This window comes from Micromys minutus, assembly GCF_963924665.1.
Source record: "Micromys minutus genome assembly, chromosome: 23".
Taxonomy (NCBI): Eukaryota; Metazoa; Chordata; class Mammalia; order Rodentia; family Muridae; genus Micromys; species Micromys minutus.
The window spans coordinates 27,891,542-27,916,371 of NC_137958.1; the positions used below are offsets into that span (position 1 = coordinate 27,891,542).

The 24,830-nt window shown below is 39.3% G+C and overlaps 1 protein-coding gene across 1 annotated transcript in view; it reads left to right on the forward strand.

Annotated features, from left to right (window-relative positions):
• CDK14 (cyclin dependent kinase 14) overlaps positions 1–24,830 on the forward strand; it is a 511,537-nt gene that overhangs the window by 166,136 nt on the left and 320,571 nt on the right. Inside the window, exon 5 of the mRNA XM_080936223.1 lies at positions 2,656–2,735. Within this exon, the coding sequence (XP_080792349.1) occupies positions 2,656–2,735 (80 nt within the window). The remainder of the gene's footprint in view (positions 1–2,655; positions 2,736–24,830) is intronic.

Genomic DNA, 24,830 nt, shown 5'->3' on the forward strand with positions numbered 1-24,830 from the left:
AGGTGGTGTGTGTGTGTGTGTGTGTGTGTGTGTGTGTGTATGTGTGTGTGTGTGTGTTTTATGGGTGAGAGGAAAATGTCTGTAAGTGAGGGGAAAATTCCAAGGCGTTCCTGGAATCAGTCACTGCCTCCTATGGGAGCCACCGTGAGCTCAGCTGGGCTGAGAATTCTGCACAGATGTCAGTTTCTGACTTCATGGCAGCCTCAAGCCCTGCCAAAAGCTCCCTGAGTCCTGTAGCATAAAGTGAAGTTCATGGGCTCTGAAGCCAGCTGAGCCAAGCAAAGTCAAGGTGATGCACTCAGGAAAGGAGGTTGCTGATGAGAAAATTGGGAAGACTTTCTTTCCCAGCTGAGTCACAGGCCAAATCCCTACAAATCCCGACTTCAGGGAGAAAGTCTGCACGTGGTGGAGCCATGTAACAAGATGTCCTTATCCCTTCGCCATCACCAGTATTAATGGCGTTTCTGTGGGCGCATGGAGAAAAACCATCTGGCAGTTGGATTGGGATGAGGACTTTGGCTTCTGGGTTTCTCTTCTGGGGCAGGCAGTTTTCTGAACAAGCATATGTTAGTTAGATATTGTGATTTTTATGGTTACATATTTATCCTTTTAGACATTAGCATTCATACTTCAGACTCGGACACAGGATTCCCTGGGGCACATGAGCTCTTCATTTTGTTTCCTCTGAGTATTTCTTGTAGCCATCAAAATTATAATAAGAAGCTATAAGATTAGCAGAACCACACAGGGATAACATAGCGAAGACAGAAAGAAGTAACAGGACTACCATTGCTGCCGCAGGAAAGGGAAATTGGTTTCTGCTGTGCAGTATAAAAGTTAGATTCTCATCAAAAATAGTATTTACACTTGTATTTGTGTTTTAACTTTGTATGTACATTTTAGGAACTTGTTATTCCCACTTTTAGAACTATGGCTAAAATATATAAGAATATACATTATATTGCCTTTGAAGCAGAAAATTGTGAATGAACTAAATGCCTATCAGTTGAAGACTAGTATGAAATTAAGTGTGTTAAGCTTAAACAAGGGGATGCAGTATATATACACTGTTTATTGTTTTTCACACTATGCATGTGTATATGTGTGTATATGATGTGTATGTATGTGGTGTATATGTATATATATGTGTATATGATGTATATGCATATGGTATATATGTATGTGTATGTGTATATGATGTATATGTATAAATGTACATGATGTATATGTATGTGTATGTGTATATTATGTAAATGCATATGGTGTATATGTATGTGTATGTGTATATGATGTATATGTATATATGTATATGATGTATATGTATGTATATGTGTATATGATGTATATGTATGTGTATATGATGCATATGTATATGATGTATATGTATGTGTATATGATATATATGTATATACATGTATAACATATATAATGTATATGTGTATATAATGAATATGTACAAATGTACATGATGTATATGTATGTGTATGTGTATATGATGTATATGTATATATGTACATGATGTATATGTATGTATATGTGTATATGATGTATATGTATGTGTATGTGTATAATGTATATAATGTATGTGTATGTATATGTGTATATGATGTATATGTATATGTATTTGTCAGTTTATTTATATGACACAAATATATCTACATAATGTATGTATAAGCGTGGAAGGTCTCTAGACCAGACAGTATATTGGAACAGTGATAAATGCTGGCTTCAAAACATAGGAGCTGGTTGGCTGAAGGAGTATGTCAGGATGGTTTGTTTTTCTTTAAATGCTTTTTTAATATTTTCATATCTCCTTGAAAACATTTTAAGGAACAAGGCAGCCAAAGAAACTATTCTACCTGGGATAGTAAATGTAGAAGACAAGAGTCATGAGGGCTGGGATATGTAGTTATTTCCTTGATGTTGACAGTTGACAGAATTGACTAAATGAAGCATTATCTCTGTAGTGTAATCTGACTTTTGGGCAGAGCTCACACACATGCAGAAAGTGTTGAAAACCATCTGCTTTGCTTATGTCTTTTGTAATTTGTAATAGTATATTCATCAAGTTTTTGATCATATAACATAAAACACAACTGGATCAAATGTAGTTATTCAAAGGCTCTCTTATTTAAAAAAAATGCAAAAGATGGCACGTGCACAAGTGTGTGTGTGTGTGTGTGTGTGTGTGTGCACGCACTCTCGTGTGCAGGTAAGTGTTGCTGCTGAGAGAGAAAAGAAGGGAGAGAAGGTGAGTGACAAGCTTCTGTTCATGGGATTATATGACCCTATCCAAGACTGAAAATGTGCGTTGAGAAACAAAGGGAAATGTTCTCTTCACTGGTTTGCCTTTAATTAGACTGAGATTCATTTTCAGGTGGTTTTGTTGAACTCTGGTTTCACTGGAAGGAAAAAGCTATCTCACAGAACTATCACGTTTGATCTTAGCCTATTACAAGTGTATTTACAATGGGAGCATTCATGACCTAGAACTCCAAGACTTGCTGAATTCAGTGTGGCTATGTAGTATAATTGAGTCGCTGACATTGTTAATGCACCATTGTGTAGAATAGAAATGTTAGGGAGGATAATTAGAACTGAAACAGACATGTAGGCCTGCAAAGTCACTCTCCTCTGTTTTCTGGTTTTCTGCAGGGTAAACGGGAAGCTGGTGGCTCTAAAGGTGATCAGGCTGCAGGAGGAAGAGGGCACACCTTTCACAGCCATCAGGGAAGGTAGGCACGTCCATCTTCTTCCTTTGATTCTGTAGCTATGTGTTGTTCCCAGCATGGTAAGTATTCTGCATCTCCAGACATGCCAAGCATCACAGTTACCTTGTTAAATGTCTCACGTTGTAATATCTGTGTTCCTTTGCCCCTGTTATTTTTTTAAAAAGTCTTCTTACAGTGTAGTATATTTTACACATACGACTTTAGTTTTATGAAATAAAGTTGATCTGTCTTTTGCCTTGTTCACTCTTGCATAGGAGGGTTTTACTCCTTAATGAGAGCCATCTTGTTAGTGGGAATTTTACAGTTCACTGCCATAATGCTTAGGATTAGTAGCTTCACTTCCACATCATTTAAAAATGCAAATTATCTTTCTCTAAGAACTGGGATTAGTACAAGGTGTGCTGATCCAAACGGTGTACTGCTGACTTACCACCTAGTTTTGTGAAGGCATTGACACATTAAACACACTCTGTCATCATCTAGATTGTTTGTCATCTGATGATGACGACAATGACAAAGATGACAATAATGGTTTCTCTGTTAGCTAGGGAGTTTATGGCTGTGATAGAGTACCATGACCAAAGGCAACTTGGCAGAGGAAAGGGTTTATTTATTTTTTTTACACGTCCATATCACAGTTCATCCTTCAAGAAGGTCAAGCAGGGTAAGAAAATGGAGGCCGGAAGTGATGTAAAAGCCATGGAGAGATTCTGCTTACTTGATCCCCAAGGCTGGCTTACCCTACTTTCTTTTACATCCCACTACTACCTGCCTAGCTGTAACACCACCCCCTACTGGCTGGGCACCCCCACATTCACTCACTAAACAAGAAAATGTACCACAGGCCAATCTGGTAGAGGTGTTTTCTCAACTGAGTATCCCTCTTCCAGAAGGACTCTAGCATGTGTCAGGTTGTCATATAACTAGCCAGGGCACTCTTACTGAGCTCCTGTTTATTTCCTCTTCGTCATCTCATTCTGCCTTTCCATTTGACTTTATTACCATTTAGCTGAAGCTTCTTAGAAAGTTTATCCATTTTCTCTTTATTCTAAACCAAACATGTACTTTTCTGAGTTCCTTTGTCTAACCTTTTAGCAAAAATTGCACACAATTGAGAGAATCCTTTTTTGTGACATTGGAAACTCCAGGCAGATTGGCTTTTCTTTGTTTCTTGTGCTGACCTTTGAGTTTGTTGAGTCTAAGGAGAGGAAAAAAAAAAAAGCCTTCTTTGATCTGATAAGCTGAGACCTTGTCTACATTGTTCATTTCATGCATTTATCCACCTTCTTGAGATTTCCCCTTGTATTCAACAACCTCTAAGAAGAATAACATATCATGATGAAGTAGGGCTGGCATAACAAGTTACCTAAAACTTATATCCAGATTTAATTCTGGTCTAACACATCCCAGGCAGTATTCTCTTTACATGAGTGACGGTAATGCCTAGTGTTGCCTACCCAAATTAGCCCAAAGTAGTTCTGTTGGATCCATCTCTAAAGGTAGGCTCAAGTCTATGCACAGTTGGTACGTGTTTTCTCACTGTAACCTGGGTATAGTCAGCTCTTCCTTGGATTGTTGTGACGACTGTTACATTGTACTTTCTACTTCTTTGGCATTCTTATTGTCTCTTCTCTACTTTGAAATGATCTACTTTTCTTTTCCGTGGTTACATAGTGTCTCATCTTAGGGCCCTCACATGCGCTCTGCCACTGTCCTGAATGCTTTTCATTGGCTGCTTTTAGATACCAGCTATAAACTCAGATATTCTCTTCTCAGAAACTTTCTTTGATCATTCTGTCTAAAATAGCAGTTGACTCTGTTCTAACCCATCTTTCAGCAGCTCTCCATGCCAATAACCTGATCATTTCCATTACAGTCCTCACTGGAATGTGGCGTGTTACCCCGACTCTGTTCATATGTAGAGTTTTAATGAAGTTAGTGACCTTGTCTGACACCATCCCTGTAACAGCTTACAGAATGACTTGCAGAGCATCATTAAGCTAGAGTCAGTAAATAAGATGGAGCATTAGATACAGATGGTGCTCCTGAGAAATCTGTCAACCTGGTGGCAGGCAGAAGATTGAAATAATAAGTCAAAGAATAACATGCAATGCCATAGAGATGCTGGATCATTTTGGAAGCATTTCGAATCCTCAGGAAGGTTCTTGACTAGTGAAGTGTGCCAAGATGTCAGCTGGACCTCCAGATAGAAATGAGATTGATAAGCTGATGGCTGGATGGAGACGTTTCTGCCTCCACAGATTCAGAAAATGAGTAGATGTAGACACTCAATGACTTTGTCCAGAGTAAGGGGGGTGATTATTTTTATAAGGTATTTTCAATTAGTAGCTGGTCATGTGACAGTGGTCTTTGCTCCTTAGGAATGTTTTATTTGTGCCCTTAGAGTTCTGGGTTCATGAGATATATATTTTAAAATACCTAAAGTTTTAGGGATGGATCTCACTAGCTACTGAATGTCAACAGCATGTTTTAGTAAGACACCTAAAATCATAGATTTTCAGTTTTAGTGTGTTAAATTTAGAACAGAGATGCATTTGGCTCAATATTCTGGAAGATGGACCTTGTGAAATGCATGGCCAAGGCACCTGAGGTGCAGAATAATGGCACCAGAGTCCAAAGAAAGGCTAAGAGCAAAAGTAAGAGGCAAGATCAGTGTCTTTGAAGCCAAGAACTTTCTGTGCAAATCAGAGGTTGACTGCTAGTCGAGGCAATCTATACAAAGTGGGTTTGTGGTCTAGGATTCTGGGTTTTGCCTGAGTTAATAACATGAAACCACGTTAACAGGCTGCAAGGCTTTTAGGACACAGTACCTCAGATGATGTATTGCTCAATCAGATGATGTATGATGTATGATGGTTAGTGCCTCAAAGTGTTGGAGGATAAGAATGCTGTGTTGAGGTACCATGACTCATTTTCTTAGAGCTGTGCGAGAGGATCTGTTCAAGGCTTCCTTCTTGGCTCATAGATAGGTGTCCTGTCCCTTCGTTTCTGGGTTATTATTCTGTGTCTGTATATAAATGTCTTCTTTCTATAAGGACACTGCTCAGACTGAGTAAGAGCCTACCCCAGTGATCTCATTTTAACTTCTCTTCGTACTCACATCCAGCCTTGCACTGAGGAACTGGGGTTTGGGCTTCAGCATACAAGATATGTTTGACGGGGAAGGGCACAGTTGAGCTCATAACACCACTTCATAGTTTAGGGCCCTGGAAACGTTACTTGCAGAAGGTAAGGGTTGGGTCATGTCATTGGTTATGAACTTTCCACGTTGACATGATGCTTCTGACTTTCTGAGGGTTCCTGAAATTCAATTTTCTCATGTTCCTGTGATGGACAGTGGTGGAAAAATTGTTGAGGTCTGGGGTGATCCATTGCAAAAGAAAAAGTGTTTTCATTAAATATTATATTTTGAGGTCTTTCTAATAAGACATGACTTCTATATAGTATTTTTTAAATATTTATTTGTATTTTATGAGTATGAATGATTGCTGACATGTGATCAGTGATGGTAGGGGCCACAAGAGTGTGTCCACTCCTTTAGAACTGGAGTTCCTGATTATGAGCCCTCATGTGGTGCTTGGAACTCAACTTTGGTCCTCTGTAAGGGAGCATTCCAAACTGAGCCATGTCTTTATCCCGTTTGGTTTTTTTTTTTTTTTTTTTTTTTTTTTTTAGAATTCAAATAACTTTATGGTACTAAGAACTGAACAATGGGTCAGTTTTAGATCTACATCCCTATCCTGAATTCCGCCTCCTGACTGTTTTTCCACTTTCCATGTATAGAAAACAAGGTCATTGCTACTGCTGGCTGGTCCTCAGTCACAGCTTTACAAGTACACACATGGTGACTTGTATGTGTAACTAATTGGAGGGAGTTCCTGAATGTTGGAATAGGCACATTTTCCACTATGGAGGCAACATCAAAGCTGGGTCACTGAGAGGGAGAGAGCTTGAATTTGATTTTACTCTATTCTGCTCTTCTGACCAATTCTTCATTCTTAAAATGTCAGCAGCATGAAGATTGGGAATCAGGAAAGCCTCGTGCTCAGGGAAGTGGATTTCAAGGGCCTGCTTTCCACTTATCGGATTACCTTGGAATTTAGACTTTAACATAATTTTCACACAAAGTGGAAATGCTTAGCAACCCTAATCTTGCCTAGATTTGTGTCTCCAGATGGACTTTGAATTTCATCTTGTTAAGATGGGGCGCATACAGTGGCTTAACTCAGGCTTTGGTACTTTGAAACTTACGATGTCTTTGATGGCAGCTCAGAGAAACAACATAGCTGGCAAAGGCCCACTTTCCTGTTTTAAGTTAGAATCCTAGTGTGGTGTCTTCACAGCGTGTGGTACTTCTGATGGAGGCTCATGAGCATGAGGAAAGGTTTGGAAGGGAGTGGATGAGTGTCTTAGGATCCTACCCTTCACTCCCTCATTCCGTACCATCACTTCCTAGATCTGGTATCACAACATTTTCTTTAAGGTTTCTGACCATCGAGGCAAAGGAAGCAGTGGTCATTCCTGGGGATTCTTGAATGTATAGTACTTTGCTTAGGAAAGCGTACACGGACATCATTTATAAATAAAATACACATAAAAGAGGACAGCGCCAGGCAAGCACTGTGGCACTTGTCTGTAGTCCTGACATGTGGGAGGTGGGCACAGGGAAGCGGGTCGTTAAAGCCTGAACTTTGTGAGTTCGAGAGCAGCCGGAGCTTCTCTTTATTACTTCTCTGCATACTTTATTAGTTATCCCATGAAATATTTTGTATTTTTAATGTCAAATTATGATACCAAAAAGGAGGGGTTGGATAGAAATTGAAAAACATCTTAGGGGATAAAAAAGCCAACATCTTTTCCTTTTTTAAAAAAAGATTTATTTATTTTATGTATATGCCACCATCACTGTCTTCAGACACACCAGAAGACGGCACCAGATCCCATTACAGATGGCTGAGAGCCACTATGTGGCTGCTGGGATTTGAACTTAGAATGTCTGGAAGAGCCGCCAGTGCTCTTAAAACATCTCTCCAGCCCTGCCAGAATCTTTTAGGTTAGATATTTAGAAATAACCTGCTTATAAAATGAGTAGCTAACTTTCACAGCTAACATTCAAGCTTCTAATTAAAATACTTTTAATATTGCAGAAAATTACTTATGAGCTATGATTTTATAAGCATGATAACATTAGGAAAAAAAATGAAGTTACTGTTAACTGAGCTGTTAATGACTGTGGTATTTGACAGATCTGATTTTCTTCCTCATGGTTTTCTTGTACATATAATATCTTCAAAACTATTTATTCCTTTTATGATAATTATATCAACTTTTACTAGTACATGTCTAATATCCATCCATTCATCCATCCATCAATCATATATATATATAATTTAGCTTGTAAATAATGAGTGAATTATCTCATTCGGTTATAATTCAGTTGGAAATTAACCAAGCTAAATTTAGTATTCGTGTTGTTACATTGCTTGTCTATAGCTTCAGTGACATAGTACTGCAAACTTAATAGTCGTTTACATATACTGCTAAACTAGGAGTCCAAAATCAAAACACTCACAAGGCCAGGCTTTCTGTAAAAGCTACAGACAAGACACTTCCTGCTCAGTTTTTGCTTGCTTTGGCTGGCATGCATGTGTGTGTGTTTGTGTGTGTGTATGTAAAATGGCCCTTTGCTTCTGTGTTTACATGGCCTCCTTCTCTCTATCTCACCCTATTCTAAGAAAGATGCCAATCAGTGGACTTAGGCCTCCCTCAAACTAGAATAAGTTTAGTTAATTATATTTGTGTGGACTGTTTGTAAGTAAAGCCACACTCTGAAGTTTCAGGTAGACATGAGTTTAGGGAAATACTTTTCAGTGAACTACAGTTTTGTTTTTGTTTTTATCCCTGTCACTTCCACAGATACATTTGAAAGTGGCAGGAGGACTAACAGGGCCCTTGTGTTTTCAGAGCTTAGCAGAGAGCGGTGCACTGTGGGGCGACCACACTTGCTGTTCCTTTCCTCCTAATAAAACTGTATATGTGACGAACGAGTGAACATTAGCATTCATTACCATCCTCTAGAGTCACTTGGCTCTATGCTATTTTTCATTTTCCGGACAAAAATATGGCTTTTCCTCTATAGTTACAGGACAAGATCTGTGGCTCATAAGGAGTTGAATTGTCATGCCAGTTAGCGTGATTAAGACATTGGTTGTTAGTTCGAGGTTGGCAGCAGGAAGAACTGATTCCAAAGGCTACTAAATATCTGAAGAGTGAGAAAGGTCTATTTTGACAGTTCCCCACATTAGTTATTGTGATTTCAGACACAGATTTAAAAGAGAAAATATTATAAAGTTTAGCTTCCCGGGGCCTTTCTACAAGAATCTGCTTTTTCCAGGTAGAAAGTCTAATGAACTTGTATCTTCTCTGGTCAAGTAATACTGAGTTGATATGTGTGTAATCATTCTTGGTTATAAACTAAGGCCTATTGTCAAAGGGCTGGATGCCAGGGCGCACCTCCCATCATCCCCCGGATGGAGCATCTCCTGTTGCTGACAGCCCCCTCCCCCTTTGACACGGGTGCCCTTGTGCTTGGAAGGACTCCAGTGAGAGAGTGTGCGCATGGGGAAGAGGGGCTCTCGGGACACAATCTCCCTCTGTAGCAGATCCAGAGAGCGGTGTTGGAGAGGGCTGAGGGGACCGCTGTGGTTCCATATTTGTCTTATCTCTACTGAACTATTTAATCCTGAGAATATCAGGTGCAGATTATTAACTCAACATTTGATCAAGTGCAACAGGTGCCCGAGTAAACTGTCTCTCACTGGTCTTGGTAAGTTTAGGATTTATCAGTTCTGAGCTGAGCTTGGGCATTTCTGAAATTAGCTGGTTTGTTTGTTTGTCTGTTCGTTTTGTTGTTGTTGTTTTTGTTGTTAGACTGTTTTTAAAGCCAGGATTGTTTTAAATGCAGTAATCCTATGTGAGCTATTTGGAAGCTAAGCTAGGCCATAGAAATGATCATTTCTCAGTTGTGGCTGGGTGACTCTCTAGTTTGACTCTTAAATTGGGTTTTAGTCAGTAGGTCTAGTGACCAGCAAGTGATAGCTTAGTCTGCTATTTTAGTATAAAGCGCCAAGCCCAACATTTATAGATTCAAAATTGCTGGGATTTCTGCCTGAGTGTATGATTTTGAGACAGCCTTAAATTTTCTATTCCTCAGTTTTCTCATCTATAAAAGAGGATGAAAATACTACGGACTTTATTGATTTTGGGAGACGTAGTCATTAAATTCATGGTGCTATCAAATCAAAACAATCTAAGAATAAAAAAATAAAAATCCATTACCAGGCAATAAAAATTCAAAAAAATATAGATGGCGGATTTAAGGAAAGTTCTGAAAAGGAGGATCAAGAGGAGTTACCGTCTCTGCTGTCTCTGAGTGTAGCTGTACAGAGACATATGAGGTTTTCGTCTGTAGTATCTTGTTTTGTCTCATTGGCACTGAAGGTAATGAATGTTCATCCTTCTGCTGCCCTGAAATCTTAATTATCCACCTAAATTTCAGAGTCCAATGACCTATGTGAGGCCTTTGGGTGTTTGAATAGGGATTATTGTTTTGTGAGTTACACAGACGTATGATGGGGATTATGTACCCCCTACACACACACATACACGCACACACATGCATGCACGCACAAATACACACACACACTCACCTACTTTCTTTTCCTTGCTGATCATCAGATACCAACATGGGGTAGCATTTTTGAAGGAAGCGTTGGCTTCCACAGGGAAAGAGCTGACTCTCCTGTCTAGAGAATTTAAGTTTGCTACTTAAATCTGTAAATTCGGTAAATTCATTCCTCAGTAAGAGGACTGAGGAAGAGGTGGGTTGCAGGGATTCTTGCCCTTAATAAGCATGTTTCCATTCATCTCTCTATTTTTGGATAAGATCATGTAGCTGGTGTAAGAAAGACTGAAAGATAATGAAATACTTAACAAGAAAAATAAAAGACAAGGACAGTTTTTAGGAGATGGGTGTGTGGTTCTAAAGAGACACAACACGCGGGGCGAAGTGTGTGTTCAGACATGGAGCACAATTGTCACATACATGAGATCTTCAGGATGACATCCAAGGATTTCCTTGGGACATGGGGTGGATAATAGATCCTATGCTAAGGAAGAGCCTATAGAGAAGGACGGAGAATAGGAAAGTTCAGTCTCACAGGCGTCAAGTTTGAAGCCTGGCACTCATATGCCATTTATTTATGTGGTCGTGCTGAGGTCAGAGACCAATTATGCCTCAGTTGAAGAACTTACTGCTTACATTCCGGTACATGATCCCTACATTTTACTATTGTGAGGTAGGTTGAAGTTATTTTCATCTTATGAATTAAGACGCTGGAGTCACCAGATATTTTTGTCAAAAGACACCGACATTAGATACAGAGTCTAGGGTCTCTAGCACATAGTAGACCCTCAATCGAGATTAAGCAACAAAATGCCTGCATACATTCCAGATGCTTTCTGTATTATTGCTGAGCTACAAACACATATGATTGTGGTTATACAGATTATTGTAAGACAGCTAAGAGAGGGAGAGCAGTGGGCCTTGGGAAATGCACTGATACAGAGAATTCTGAGTGCTGGTAGGCACTGAGTCACTAGCCCTTTGGTCATGAGGAAATACCTCAGTCTCTGCACTTTCCGAGTCCTCATCTCTGAAATGAGCTGTCTACAGAAATGCATTATGTGACTATAAACACTTTGTCACAGCCTCCAGCTACACTCCAGTTTCCTAGGCGTTAGGTTATAATGGCCAATTCACTTATCCCAAGCCTCAACTTCCTTATGTGCACCTTAGAGATAATTCGAGTCTGCATTTAGCATAGAATTGCTGTGACAATTTCATGAGGTAGTGTCTTTAATAACTTGGCAAGGTAAGAACTGAAGAGGTCTGTAGGGAATTTCAGGCAATTAAAAGAGCATTCAGGTGACAGTTGTTACATAACCCTTCCAAAGTGGTCTTCGATACAAAAATAGCGTATCTTACCTTATGTTACCAGTTGACAAAACAAGATGAAACATAATGTTTTTTCAAACTTAACCAGCCAAGGAAACAGCTGCTTGACTAAAAGACAAATTTTCACTTTCAGAATTAATGAAAATAAAACCATTATTCTTATAGGTTGTAAAGTCACATGATCCAACAGCTTTCAATTTTGTTGATATTCGCTGGCAGACACCCACTAGAGTGTTCAGACTCACCAAGGGTAACAATTGAGGTAATTTACATAAACTTACTTAGAATCATGGTCTAGACTCAGAGATTTTTTTTTCCTCCCATTTACAAAATTCTGCCTGTCATTTGTCAAAGACTCCATAGCAATTCATGCTGATTTTTTCAGTGAGAGTCATAAAAAGAATAGTATTAGTGGTTTAAAAGAACTCTTTTAGCATGATAAATTCAAATCTCGTCACAGAATCTCTCTTTCCTCTATCCCCCTCCACCTCCTGTGTGTGTGTGTGTATGTGTGTGTGTGTGTGTGTGTGTGTGTGTGTGTGTGTGAGTGTGTGTGTAAAACACACTAATGATACAACTATGGATTTTTTTCAGTACATAAAAGATTGAGGCTGGTACTATTATTTAAAATCAAGCCCCCGAATACTTAAAATTGTCAGAAATTTCCTGTGAACATCTTCACTTCTAACCCAGCCATGCTGATAAACATACTACCTCGTATGTTTCTCTCAACAATCCTGAGTTACAGTGCCAGAATGTCAGCTTAGAATGTATATAAGCTCCAGAGAAGAAGATGCGGCCTAGACGTAAATAAATTTTATTTTTGTCGCATATTTTGCCAGGAAGCAATTTTAACTGAGGTTTTTTTAACTGAAGTGTTTGGTCAAAAATAATGCATTTTTTCACTTAAAGATTTCTTGGTTAATTAAATAATATTACAAAATCATAATGTTCCATTAGTAATTTTTATAGATATAAACTTATTTGGTATTTTATTCTTTGTAGGATGGTTGGCACACATTTACTAGAATATTATTGAACTACATACCATGTAATGTCCAAGGTTGAGACCATGGCCAACATCAAGCTCACTGATGGACTTTGGTATTTCATGGATCTTCAAGGTCCAGATTTCAGTTATGTTTTCTTATGTTTACTTTGTAGTCAGTGATGATAAGACTGCAAACTTGTCAATAGACTACAATTAAAAGAATCACCAAGAGATCCACTGGTGGATTGTTTCAAAGTAAACTTGCATTAAAAAAAAAAAAAAGACAAAGGGAAGTCTTGATGGTAGGAAAAGACAAGCAACTCATTATAGCAGGGAAAATGTACTCCGGAGCTGACCTTTCTTCTAAAGTGGCATTCACAGGAAGAGAAGGTACTGACGTATTCAAAAACCAAAAGAGAAGAAAAATGAAAACCTGTCAATTAAAATTCTGCGTCTAGCAAAACAATCCTTTGGAAATGAGGCCAGAGCTCTGTCTAGGTCAGCAGAACTCGAATGAAAGAGCGAGGAAAGCCTGCCAGGCTGGATGCAAACAGCCTCACCCACTGTTTTAGTGGAAGAACTGGAATGTTGGAAATGGAAATATGTGAGTAAATATAAACAGTTCTATAATGTTGTATATAATCTGTAATATATTAGGCCATTTGATATAGTGACCATAACATTGTTGGATATGTGACATGTAGATAATATTTGTGAGGGAGAACAAAGGCTACATTTTATAAATATCAGGCCAATATTAACATGGAATAAACTCTGATCAACCTATCTATCACCAAGACAATTATATAATTAAAAGTCAACAAAATTGGCTTATATTTCAATGTGTGCTAAAGAAGACTAACACAAACATGGTGGCCAGTAGAAACACAGGAAAACGTGAGTATCCCGGAAAAGATGCAATGGATAAGCATAGATCGCCATTGTCTCAACACTTTGCATTTAAGACACCAGAGAAAAGTGTTCCAGACTGAGTAGAAAGAGAAGAGTCAACTCAGTCCTTTCTAGAAGAGAGAAGCTTTAGTTCTAGTTACTCAACAGGGCAAGTGTTGAGTAGAATACGTGAGCACTAATCATAGGAAACCTGGCAAGACAGAAAGTGTGAATACTCATAGATACTTTCCTATTCTTCCTACAGACAAAGAGGGACACTTTACAATGATGGAAGGTCACCCATGAGCATTATGTCTCCATGAAAAATGTGTAAACTTTATAGGAGAGTTCAGATATCCAGGGGGATTATAAAGGAAGTAGACATTTCTACAACTTTCCTCATACATTTACCCACCAATATTGGAATATCAGTTGTAAAATGCCAACTACGATGTAGAAGATAGAAATGATATGGTAGCCAACTTGACACATAGTTCCAAGTAAAATATGCCTCTGCTCAGTTTAAGAGCAAATTGAATATTCTCAGGGTTACATGACAGGCTAAAGCTTAATGCAAGTCTGTGTAAAAAGACTGAATTCATCAAAGTGAGGGTTCAGTCTACTGAGCAGTTACAATGAAAATGAACGAAAGGAAAAGTGGAAAATTGAAAATTAAACAACATGTTTCTTGATATAGATATAGATCAAGGAAAAATGAACATTGGTATTTTAATATTAGTGAAAATAAAAACATTATCAAAATTTGCAGGATACAGATCAGTCAGTGTGGGAGAAAAGGCCGAGCCTGGAACATACATTTTAGAAAGGAAAAATATCATCTCAACTTAAAAAATCTCAGCTTTTTTTTGCTCCTAGTTTATTGGAAAAGAGCATCAGATTTATCTCCTCAAAACAGAGGGAGAATAATGATCACAGTGGAATAAGGGAATAGGGAACACAGAAGCAACAGAGAAGCCAGTTAAACAGAAAGCCACTCCATTTTTGCTGTGAGAATATTAATAAACTTTTAGCTGACTGACCAAGATGAACAAGGTACAAGTTACGATAGCACCAATGAGAGCACATGACTATTGACCTTAGATGAATAATGGGTCTTTAAAGGGCTATTATGAGCCACTTAATGCTAACAAATTAGTTGATCACTACACTGTAGCTGTTTTAGACACACTAGAAGAAGGCATTGGATCCCATTACAGATGGTTGTGTTCTGGGAATTGAACTTAGGACTTCTGGAAGAGTAGTCAGTGCTCTTAACCACTGATCTATCTCTCCAGCCCCTATATGGTGTATGTGTGTGTGTGTGTGTGTGTGTGTGTGTGTGTGTGTGTGTGTGTAATATATAATTTTTTATAAAAAATTGTTACTCTGACAATTAGATGCTTGAATGCAAAACAGATCAATACTTAACTTGCCACAAATGCCAATTTCAATACAAAGTTTATGTCTTCACTATAAAAACTATAGAATCTCTAGACACAGACCTGCTGGAAGCCTTGTGATTTTAGATTAAAGATTAGCCAAATTATGGAAGATCATTGTCTACTGATTGAAGTTGTGGTCCTTGAACACAGATCTCTGAAAACAAAGAGACAAGTAGCAACATTGACATCTAAAACAAATAAAAGATGCCCAAGTTAAATAAGAAAAAAGTCATTTGTTGCAGATTGGATTATAAGGTTACAGGCACAAAGCCTAGTGTAGGGTAAGACAGAAACCATTGACAAGCCAGGTTATTTAGGATAATCAGCCTCCCTAGATGTTGAAATTACAAGTCTCCATCTCTAGGACCAGGAGCTGTCAGTTCTTGATGAAGAGTTATAATCATAACATACTGTTTGCTTGATACAAGAAAGTAGCTCAATATGAGAAAAAAATCATTATATAACTTGTATAACTAAGAAGCTGATTATATGTGGCAGCTGACAGGTTGGACTTTTATGGCTTGCTGGGGGAGAAGAAGCTGGGGAAGGAATGTATTGGGAGAGGAATGAATGTACCCGCTTTCTCTGCCTTGTCCCTGTCCCAGCCCACCAACTCTACTTGAGCCAACTTTTAATGACCTCATTAGACACAGCCTCTTGGCTGACGTCGAGTTGCCTGTCCTTTCTTCTTGCTGATTTTATTGCTTGCTTGTACTCTTACATTTCAAGTGTTTAACTGCATTAAGCTTTCTGGACAGGTGTTCTCATCTGTGACCTATGGGTAACATCTTGGTAACTTAGAGACTGTGGTATGGAACAAAGATAGATTCCTCAGATATGCAAATTCCCCTACTTTATCAAAATGGAGCTAATAGAGGGAGCAGGTAGTGATTTAATAGATTTTAGGCAGCAATGAGTTGGGTCATGCTTGTTTCAGACTTAAGAGTGGAAGGAATCTTTGGCATAGTCATAGGGTTTAGTCTGAGGAATGAACAGAGGGGAGTTGTTGCTAAGTAGCTAGCTGAAATAGAAATATTCTCCCTGTCTCCCAACACCTCCAGTTTGACTTCCTAGAGGGAGTTCTACCTTCTGAGCGGGTATGTAGGCTGCTCAGAAATTTTCTATGGCAAACTCCACCTATTCTTGTGTTCACCATGAGTCCTTTTCTGCTGTGAATTGGAGTCTTATCCTGATCAACATTTTGGTTTCTTTTATTTTTTTAAATTTAGTTATATTTATTTTTTATTACCATTGTATTTGGGGCCTACATGAGAACATTAAATGTTGAGGGAAGAGAAGGTAGAACTAGGTGTTAAATGCATCCATTTTGGGGGTATCCATGGTTAAGGCAAGCATAAGTTGATAGGCCATTGTGAAAGTTGTATGATCAAAGTTATTGAATTTATGCTATGCTATATTAAACCTGGAGAGGTAGACATTTAGCCCTTGAAGGGATTAATCCTGCTTTGGGAGGGCTGTGAAGAGCCCAGGGATCCTGTAATCTGGTCCTGTCATTTACAGACGACCAACTGAATCCTGTCGAAAAGGGATAAAATGGCCAAGAGCAGTAGACCTCAGACCCGAGTTCAAGTCCAGTGAGTCATCCCTGTGGAGGAGCCAGAGGCCTGGAGCTGACTCAGCTCCTTAGAATACTGAGCCCCTTACCTCATAATTGGACCCCATCTTCCTGTGGGGTACCCCCCCCAAAAAAAAACTAGGCCATTCAGATTTCTCTGCCGTGCTCATATTCCTCTGACATTTTAGAATGTAATGGATCTCTTCTTAAAACCATCAAATAATTCCTATCTTAACTTATAAAAAAATCCTTATTAATATCATATGTGAGAGAAATGTACTATATAGTATATTGTGGGAAAAGTTCAGAAGGACAAGTAAAAAGGAAACTTCAGTATGGGGCATTTATATTTTTTGGATACTTGCCCTCTCAGTCAGTTCTCGGAGTATACCCAGGAGCATTGAGTTGATAGTGGTTCTTTTTCAAAAACCCTAACATTTTGAACAGGACCCAAGAAAAAGAATTAAAGGAAATACTTGGAAAAAACTTGGCAGTTGTCCTGCTGTCTATGAGCCTGTGTGTGTGTGTGTGTGTGTGTGTGTGTGTGTGTGTGTGTGTGTGTGTGTAGCTTGAAGCTATTATGGGCAGGCTTCAGCAGTAAGGGTCACCTTTAATGATGATAATGTGATGATCCCTTGGTTTTATAGAAGTTTTTATGGTTATAAAATTTCCTTGATGGAGACATAAGCTTTTTTTCCCCCACTAATAAATTGTGCCAATTTCCACAATAAGAAAAATAGTACTTTTTGCTTGTTCAAGATGAATGTGTAAATTTTGAAAGGTGCTAAATGTAGTTTTTAAGTATTTGTCTGGGATCTCCGCTACCTTTCTCTTTCCTTTGCTCTTTTCCTCCCCAACCCCCAGCACAGGTTCTTTTTGAGTAGCTCAGACTGTCTTCAATCTTTTATTTCTTTTGCCTCAGGCCCAGGGTGCAGGGATCGCAGATACACAACCCTGTATCTGACTCTCACATTGTTGTCTAAATGCCTTTGATCAAACTGAAGGGTTCACGTCAATAAGAAGTGTCTTTTCTACTGATGTGTGGACTCCCAGGATCTGGATTCTCTTCTTGCCTTCTGTTACCCTTATGTAAATACATTTTAAACAGTGCAACGGGTTTGACAGGGGAGAAGGCAAATGATCCAAAAATCCAAAAGCTATAGAATTGACAAGCACTGGATTCACTACAAGGCCCATCTGACCTAACACTGGGACATGTGGTTTGTCGAAAACGAGACCCCCAAATACTGTTGCTTTGTTGCTGTCTTGGCCAGGACCAACATGCCAACAGCGGTGCCAGTCTAGAACATGCAGCCCATTCTACAGGTTCAGTGGTGTTAGAAAAAAAGCAAGGCTTGCCTGGCAGGAGTTCACTCATCACCAGTTAAATACTGGAAAAACAAACGCACCAGCTAATATTAAGAGTTGTGCTGTTTCATAAGGGCGTTAACGTGGCAGAACTTACCTACTGTCTTCATGGTGGAATAATTTGTGCAAAGGAATACTGAGAGCGAATCTGTACCTAACATGCAAAGACAAGACAGGACAACTGCTATATTACAATTTTGTCCTCAAATATGTGCTTCAGTTTTCTCAAAATTAAGTGCCACTGATGGCTTAGGTATGACTTAGGTATGATACTTTTAGATAGTTCTTATGTTTCCAGAACATGCTTGCCTTAGCGATAATATAACTGTCCAGGCACTTATGATTTTCATATTTAGATAAATGGTTAAAATCACAGAAACATTCTGATCAAGAAGGCAATAATAAATTTTGTATGTTCCTTTGACACAATAAGTTAGGAGAATGTTGGGAAAAAATTACCATCATTGAATTTTCAGTATTTAGTATGAGATCCTCCTTTCTTTAAGCAAACCCTTAATCTAAAAATGTTTTGAGCAATAAATAAATAAATAAATAAATAAACAAATACCTACAAAGAACAAATAGCCTTCTTTATATACTTAAATATGCACAATTTGTCAGCCTAACTTTTATTTGCTGCTATGGTACTGTGTGTATTTCTGTACTTGAAGCAAGATATAGTCAGGAAAACATGGGCCTGCTGTTTTAATGACTCTATAAGCCTGTATACTGTTTTTGGACTTCGTGAAGCACATAGGTGAATCTGTAAGTTCACTGAAATACTGTGGATGTTATGTATAGGGCTGTGGGTAAACGCTTTATGTGTCATTGGAGGGCAGTATGTGGCTTTTTATATTTCAGAGATGAAATATAGTGCAAACGCTAACTTAAGATGACAGTCACAGCTGAGACTGTTCAAGCCATTGGACTTGTTCCACAAAGAGTGTTTATTCTTTCTTTGGTTACAAGAAAATAGTTACAGTGGTTTGTTTTGTGGATGTGACCCAAAGGGTGACCAGCAAGCATCCCTTAAGGCTGATATTTCCAGCTCATGGTAGTGTGCACATACATGCACATTCGTACATTCAGTCTATCCCTGAAAGTGTGGAGCTTATGTTAGACAACTCATTCTTTGTAAGTTCATTCTGTATTTTGCATTTCCCTGCTGATGTATATGTCTTGTAAAAATTTCACAGCAATACACATGAGGAAAACCCTTCAGTTGTGTGGGCCCATTAAGTCTGATCGTAGCCATTAAAGAAGAGGGAGAAAGCATTTAAAAATATTTTGAATGACTACTTAAAATTTGTATACTAATTTAGAATCCCGACTTTTTGAAGACTCCAATTTTAGGAGGCAATCTGTTAGCCTCCGCCCATAGAAAGAGGCACATTCTTAGTGCCAGACCTTTGTCCTTTAGCAGATGAGAAGATTTTCCTAAAAGAACAACAGCACAATACATTAAGACAAACACAATTCAGGCATAAAGACGAATATATTATGGAGTTTTAGAAGTAAAAATGAGAGTATTTCTGCAGAGGGTTATAAGAACTCACGGCCTTCCCAATTTTTTGAATATTTCTAATTTGTTGAGTCTGACACCATTTGTCCCTGTCACTTGCAGTTGTTTTTTGCCTGGGATGCCATTAATACCGGTGGCAGATGTTCCTTGAGGCACCCTTTCCTCAAGTCCCAGAGTTACCGGGTAAAATATGAGGGCCAGTTCAGATAACTGCTGGATAATTTGAGAACAAGAATGGCCTTTGAAGGATAGCAGGACATTCTGCCTTCTTATTTGCTAGTTGGCCAGCCCAAACCTTCCTTCCTCTCTGTGGTCGCCATCTTTAGCCATTCAGAAATCCATTGTCCCTAACTGGCTTCACTTTCTAAGGAACAGGAATTAGCCTTACGGGACCACCTCTTACCTCTTTGTTATGATTTTTTTTCCAATTCTTTTTGTGCTGACTTCCCCATTCTGTGCTAACTTCCCAATTTATACACACAGCAAAGCAGACTTTCATAACCATTCTCTTCCATGCCTTCTTTTTTCTTGTTCCAGTTTGGATAACTTTCAATACTTCTGCTTCTTCTCGGGCACAGACTTTGGTTAGAGGGACCTCCCATTTTCCCTGTCTTTGCTTTTCATGTCTGTTTAGCCATGCTGGAAAGAACTTCTGCTCCACTGTCCCTCTCAGTCCAGCAGATAGGCAGGGAAGTCACCTTTTTTCTGGATGCCACATTGCCTTCGGGGTTAATGCAGTTTTCACATTCTGCTTGGTTGTCAGTTCCAGGGTCTCGTTTAAATTTCCCTTTCTGAATTTAAGAAATCTCTCAACTTACTTGCAGAAGGTTCATCTCTATAGCACATTTCCTTGTCTTTCTTTTTTTTTTTTTTTTCAGGTTTCATTACTGAAAATGGTTTCATTCATCCCTGTTAGAAAGTGGTGACTAGCCTTGAAATGCTGTTTATCTGGGGCCCTTTATGTTTGCATACGCCTTCACTGTTTCTGCTACATTCTGCCATGAGGGTTAAACTCTTAGAATACAGCCTTAGGTCGACCCTTAAACACTCAAGACCAAGTCACATGCAAATGACAAAAGGAGGCAAGGCGGACAGGGATAGGCAGGGAGAAAAACCGACATGCAGCTGAGCCAGTTGTACCTGAAGCCTCAGCTGGTCCTAGATATTATGAAATTGCTGTAGGCTTTCGGAATAGTAAAAGACCAGGTGACAATACCAAACCATGCTCTTCTGGGCAACTTTGAGGGGACAGCTCACAGGCTCTCTAGTTCTTTCATGCGTGTCTTTGCTCTGTGACTTGTATACTAATTCCTATATTTCTCTACCTCAAGTGTCTGGGCTTGAGCAGGTCACCCATTCCGAGAAAACATGAAGTGGGAGGCTATTGCTATTGTCAGAACCTGTTCCTACCACACGGCAGAGCCATGGAATGGCTGAGTACCATGCAGATGGCTACTGACACTATCTGTATATTCTCCATACAACCAATAGCATTGTATTACATCAGTGTTGGGACATACTGGGTCTGTGACTTCAGCTTGGGTATGGGCATTGGTATGGTCACAGTCAAAAGGGAATGGGACAGCAGAGAAGAGAACAGAGGCTTGTGTTAACCTCTGGGATAGTGTATTATTCCCGTGTGAGGTACCTGTGAAGACTGGACAAGTTCCATGCCCAATGATGGTCACTACTGTTGTGATGCCAGCTTTGGACTGAAAACTCACATCTTTCCGGACTGTCACTTTAAATACATGGTGTCATGTTATAGATATCACTTAGTAAGTGCTGTGGGAAATGAAAAATAAATAGGAGCCATTACCTGCTCATAGAACAAAAATAGTATTCTGTGAAATACCTAAAAATGTTATGGTATGTTTTGGCTGGTAGTCCAGGACTGTGGTGGTGTGAATAGGTATAGTCGGTCCCCATAGACTCATGTGTTTGAATGCTTGACCCATGGGGAGTGACACTGTCTGGAGGTGTGGCCTTGTTGGAGTAGGTGTGGCCTTATTGGAGGAAGTATCATTGTGGAAGAGGGCTTTCAGATCTTGTATGCTCAAGCTCCAAAAGTGTGGGACACAGTCCTCTTTTGCTGCCTTTGGATCAAGATGCAGAACTTTTGAGTCCTCCAGCACCATGCCTGCTATGCATCTCACCCTGATGATAATGGATTAAACCTCTGAAACTGTAAGCCAGCCCCAGTTAAATGTTTTCATTTGGAAAAGTCACCTTGATCATGGTGTCTTTTCACAGCAATGGAAACCCTAAGACAAAAGTCCTTGATAAAGGAACTCTAGGAAGGAAAGATTCTTGTGATCTGTGTTCTGAGAGATAGAGGCATGCTTCTGCTGAGGTGTGGGGAATTAAGTAGAAGGGTAATACACAGTATGGCCTCTGCAATGGTGATAAACCAGGTGTTTGATTTCCTACTTTGGATTCATTATTTCAGCAGACTCACCAGGCTGCCCTGTGAGATGCATCTACTGGCTCTATCCCCATATGCACAAGGAAAACCAAGCTGTTAGGGAAAAGATATAACTTGCCAAGAGCCATATAATTGAAAGATCGGGTAGGTGTCTGTCCAAAGCCCTGGTGGCCAACTGCATCATCCTGAGTTGGAATGGTGTTGGCAGGGGAGAGTGATAAATTAGTTTTGCAAACAGAGCTCTCAGGGGAGCTGTGTGTCAAGAAGTCATAACTCTGTTCTCCTTCACTACATGCGAATGGTACCCGTTAGTAAAGGTCACACTGCACAGTGTAAGGAATTGGAATGTGGACAGAGAGAACTGGGCTCCCATGGTATGCTGTCAAACAGTCCCTCAACAGCTGAGCATCTGAGTACTTCACAAGGAGGCAGTTCAAGAAAAAAAAATGCTATCTTTTCTTTTCATTCTATTGAATGTTAACGGGGGTTATGAACTCTAAGTCCTAAAAAGTAAATTATTTTTTATTAATAGCCTGTAAATAGTCAGGATGATATAATACTAGTAATAATCTTAATGTTTAAATGTAATGAGGGCGGACTATAATACTGCAGTAATACTTATACAGCCTTGGAAGGATTAGGGATATTGCCCTTTACTAACAATATTTCAAATATTTGTAGACTTGCAGTTTATATTCTTTCATATTCTGAATGAAGCAAAGAAACTGTCTTCAGGCTACCTTTGGCTCTACTCGCCATGCTGCCAAAGTCTGGCTTCAGCTTAGGTCATGGATAAATTAACATGTGAACCACTGCAGGGCTCTTCTTAAGGAAAGGCATTATCACCCGCAAAGTCAACCAGGGCAAAATCTGATGGGCGCTTGGATGTATGTAGCAGGAGCAAGTGACTTCGTTCCTTCCCCTTTCACACTGACCTGCTCTGGGTGTGCAGTGTGTGTTCATACCTGAGTGAGCAACTGGACCACTTCACAGAGAGCATTTGCACAGAGCCTCCTGGGAATCTAACGGGCTCCATAGATGCTTCCAGCAAAACTTTTCTGTGGCAGAGAAAGTAGCCCCATTTCAGTCCTTTACAATTCTATTTGAGTACAATGACCATGAGCATCACTCACAACACTCTTTGTTAAAAAGCAAATTCAAATACTCTCTGGGGAAACCTCCAGAGGCAGGAGACCCTGTGGCATTTGCTCCTACCCGACTCGCTGTGGTAGAAAAATGGAGATGTGTTCATATGAACCCGTTACCACAGGAGTGATTGTTTTGACCTTTTACTTGCTGCCTTTAAAAAAATATTGTAGTAAGAGTTTGCTGTATGACTGACACTGGCCTCAGATCTGAGATCCTCTTGCATCAGCCTGAATATTAGGATTATTGTCATGCCCCATGATCCCGAGCAGAAGTGATTGCTTTAGATAAACTTCTCTTTTAGGAATAATATTTTTTAAATAAAAAGAGAGTCTTGTATGCAAATTGTAACAGATAAAGTTTATATTTTTTTCTAGTGGAATGAAGCTGACTATCAGACACTGGCAATCATTTTTGATAGGCTCTTTATCTAAGATGAGTAATTAAAACTGACATGATCTCTGTACCACGGGCCTGTCATTGCTTACAGATGTTATTACTCATGCTTTGGAAAGGACTCTTTAACGACATAGGAATGTAAAAATGACCACATATAGAGTGTTTACCTCTCTCAGAGTCAAAACTCCCAAAGACCTGGTTAGTCATCCAGATAGAAATGTAAGAAACTGCCTTTGCAATTACAGTTATCTGTCGAGAATTCCTCCTGGAGAAATTGAGTAAGAGTGCCAGTTAATTCCAGATGTTGGAGTGAATTACATGTGAGAGTCTGAGTTCAGCTTCCAAAAACTTAGGGAAAAGCTCTTACATGCTGTAATTAACAATAACAACAACAACAAACCTTTGCTGGCTCTTTATCTATTCACTGGACTTCTTCAATGAAACTTGACTGTTTGTGTTACCCTTAAAGAACGCAGTGTTCCGGCCCCTTGGCTGTCTCTGTGGAAATGGTAGTAGTTGGAAAGAAAGGCCAAAGGGAAATTATTATTATTATTTATTTTTTAGAGTTACTTGTGAAGTTTTCAATTTCACATCATTTTAAAAAAATTTAATATTCAATAAACATATTCAGTTGGCATATGTTTTAGAAATTAAACTATTCCCAACAGTAAGGTCTCCTTTGCCACGGGTTTCCCTAATTATCAAATCCTTGTAAGAGTGTGGTACTTTTGTTTGGAAGGCTGAAAAAGTAATGGCAGGTCACTGTGAATTGAAGCCATTGTCCCTATTAGGGCTCCTTCTGCTGTGTGTGGAGAGTATAATGGGCCCACCATTATAGTACCTCACAGAACACTTGCCCATCTTTAACTTTTTCTCCACCCTCATCATTCCACCTCCCAGGATCACTGGACCGATTCCAGCCACTCTTCTGATTTGCCATCTTTAGAGCTTTCTTCTCCAGCATATGGTATGGTGCGACCCAGAGTACCTAGCCATTTTATCAATGCTTCTGCACTCAGTGATTTGCAGTTAGTGGCCATGTGTATTGTTCTGTTGCGTGGTAGCTCCCTAACACAGAATAGTGTTACAGTGTATGAGTGTGTCATACATTATCTGGTTACTCCAGAGCTGCTTTGTTGCTTAGGGCCATGGGTGTTTCCTTTTTTATTTTTATATTTATGAATTTTTGTTGCATAAATATGTGTAAATATACCATATGCATACTTGGTTCCTGTGGAGGTCGTAAGAGGACATCAGATCTCTAGAACTGGAGTCACAGACAGGAGTCATTATTTGTGATC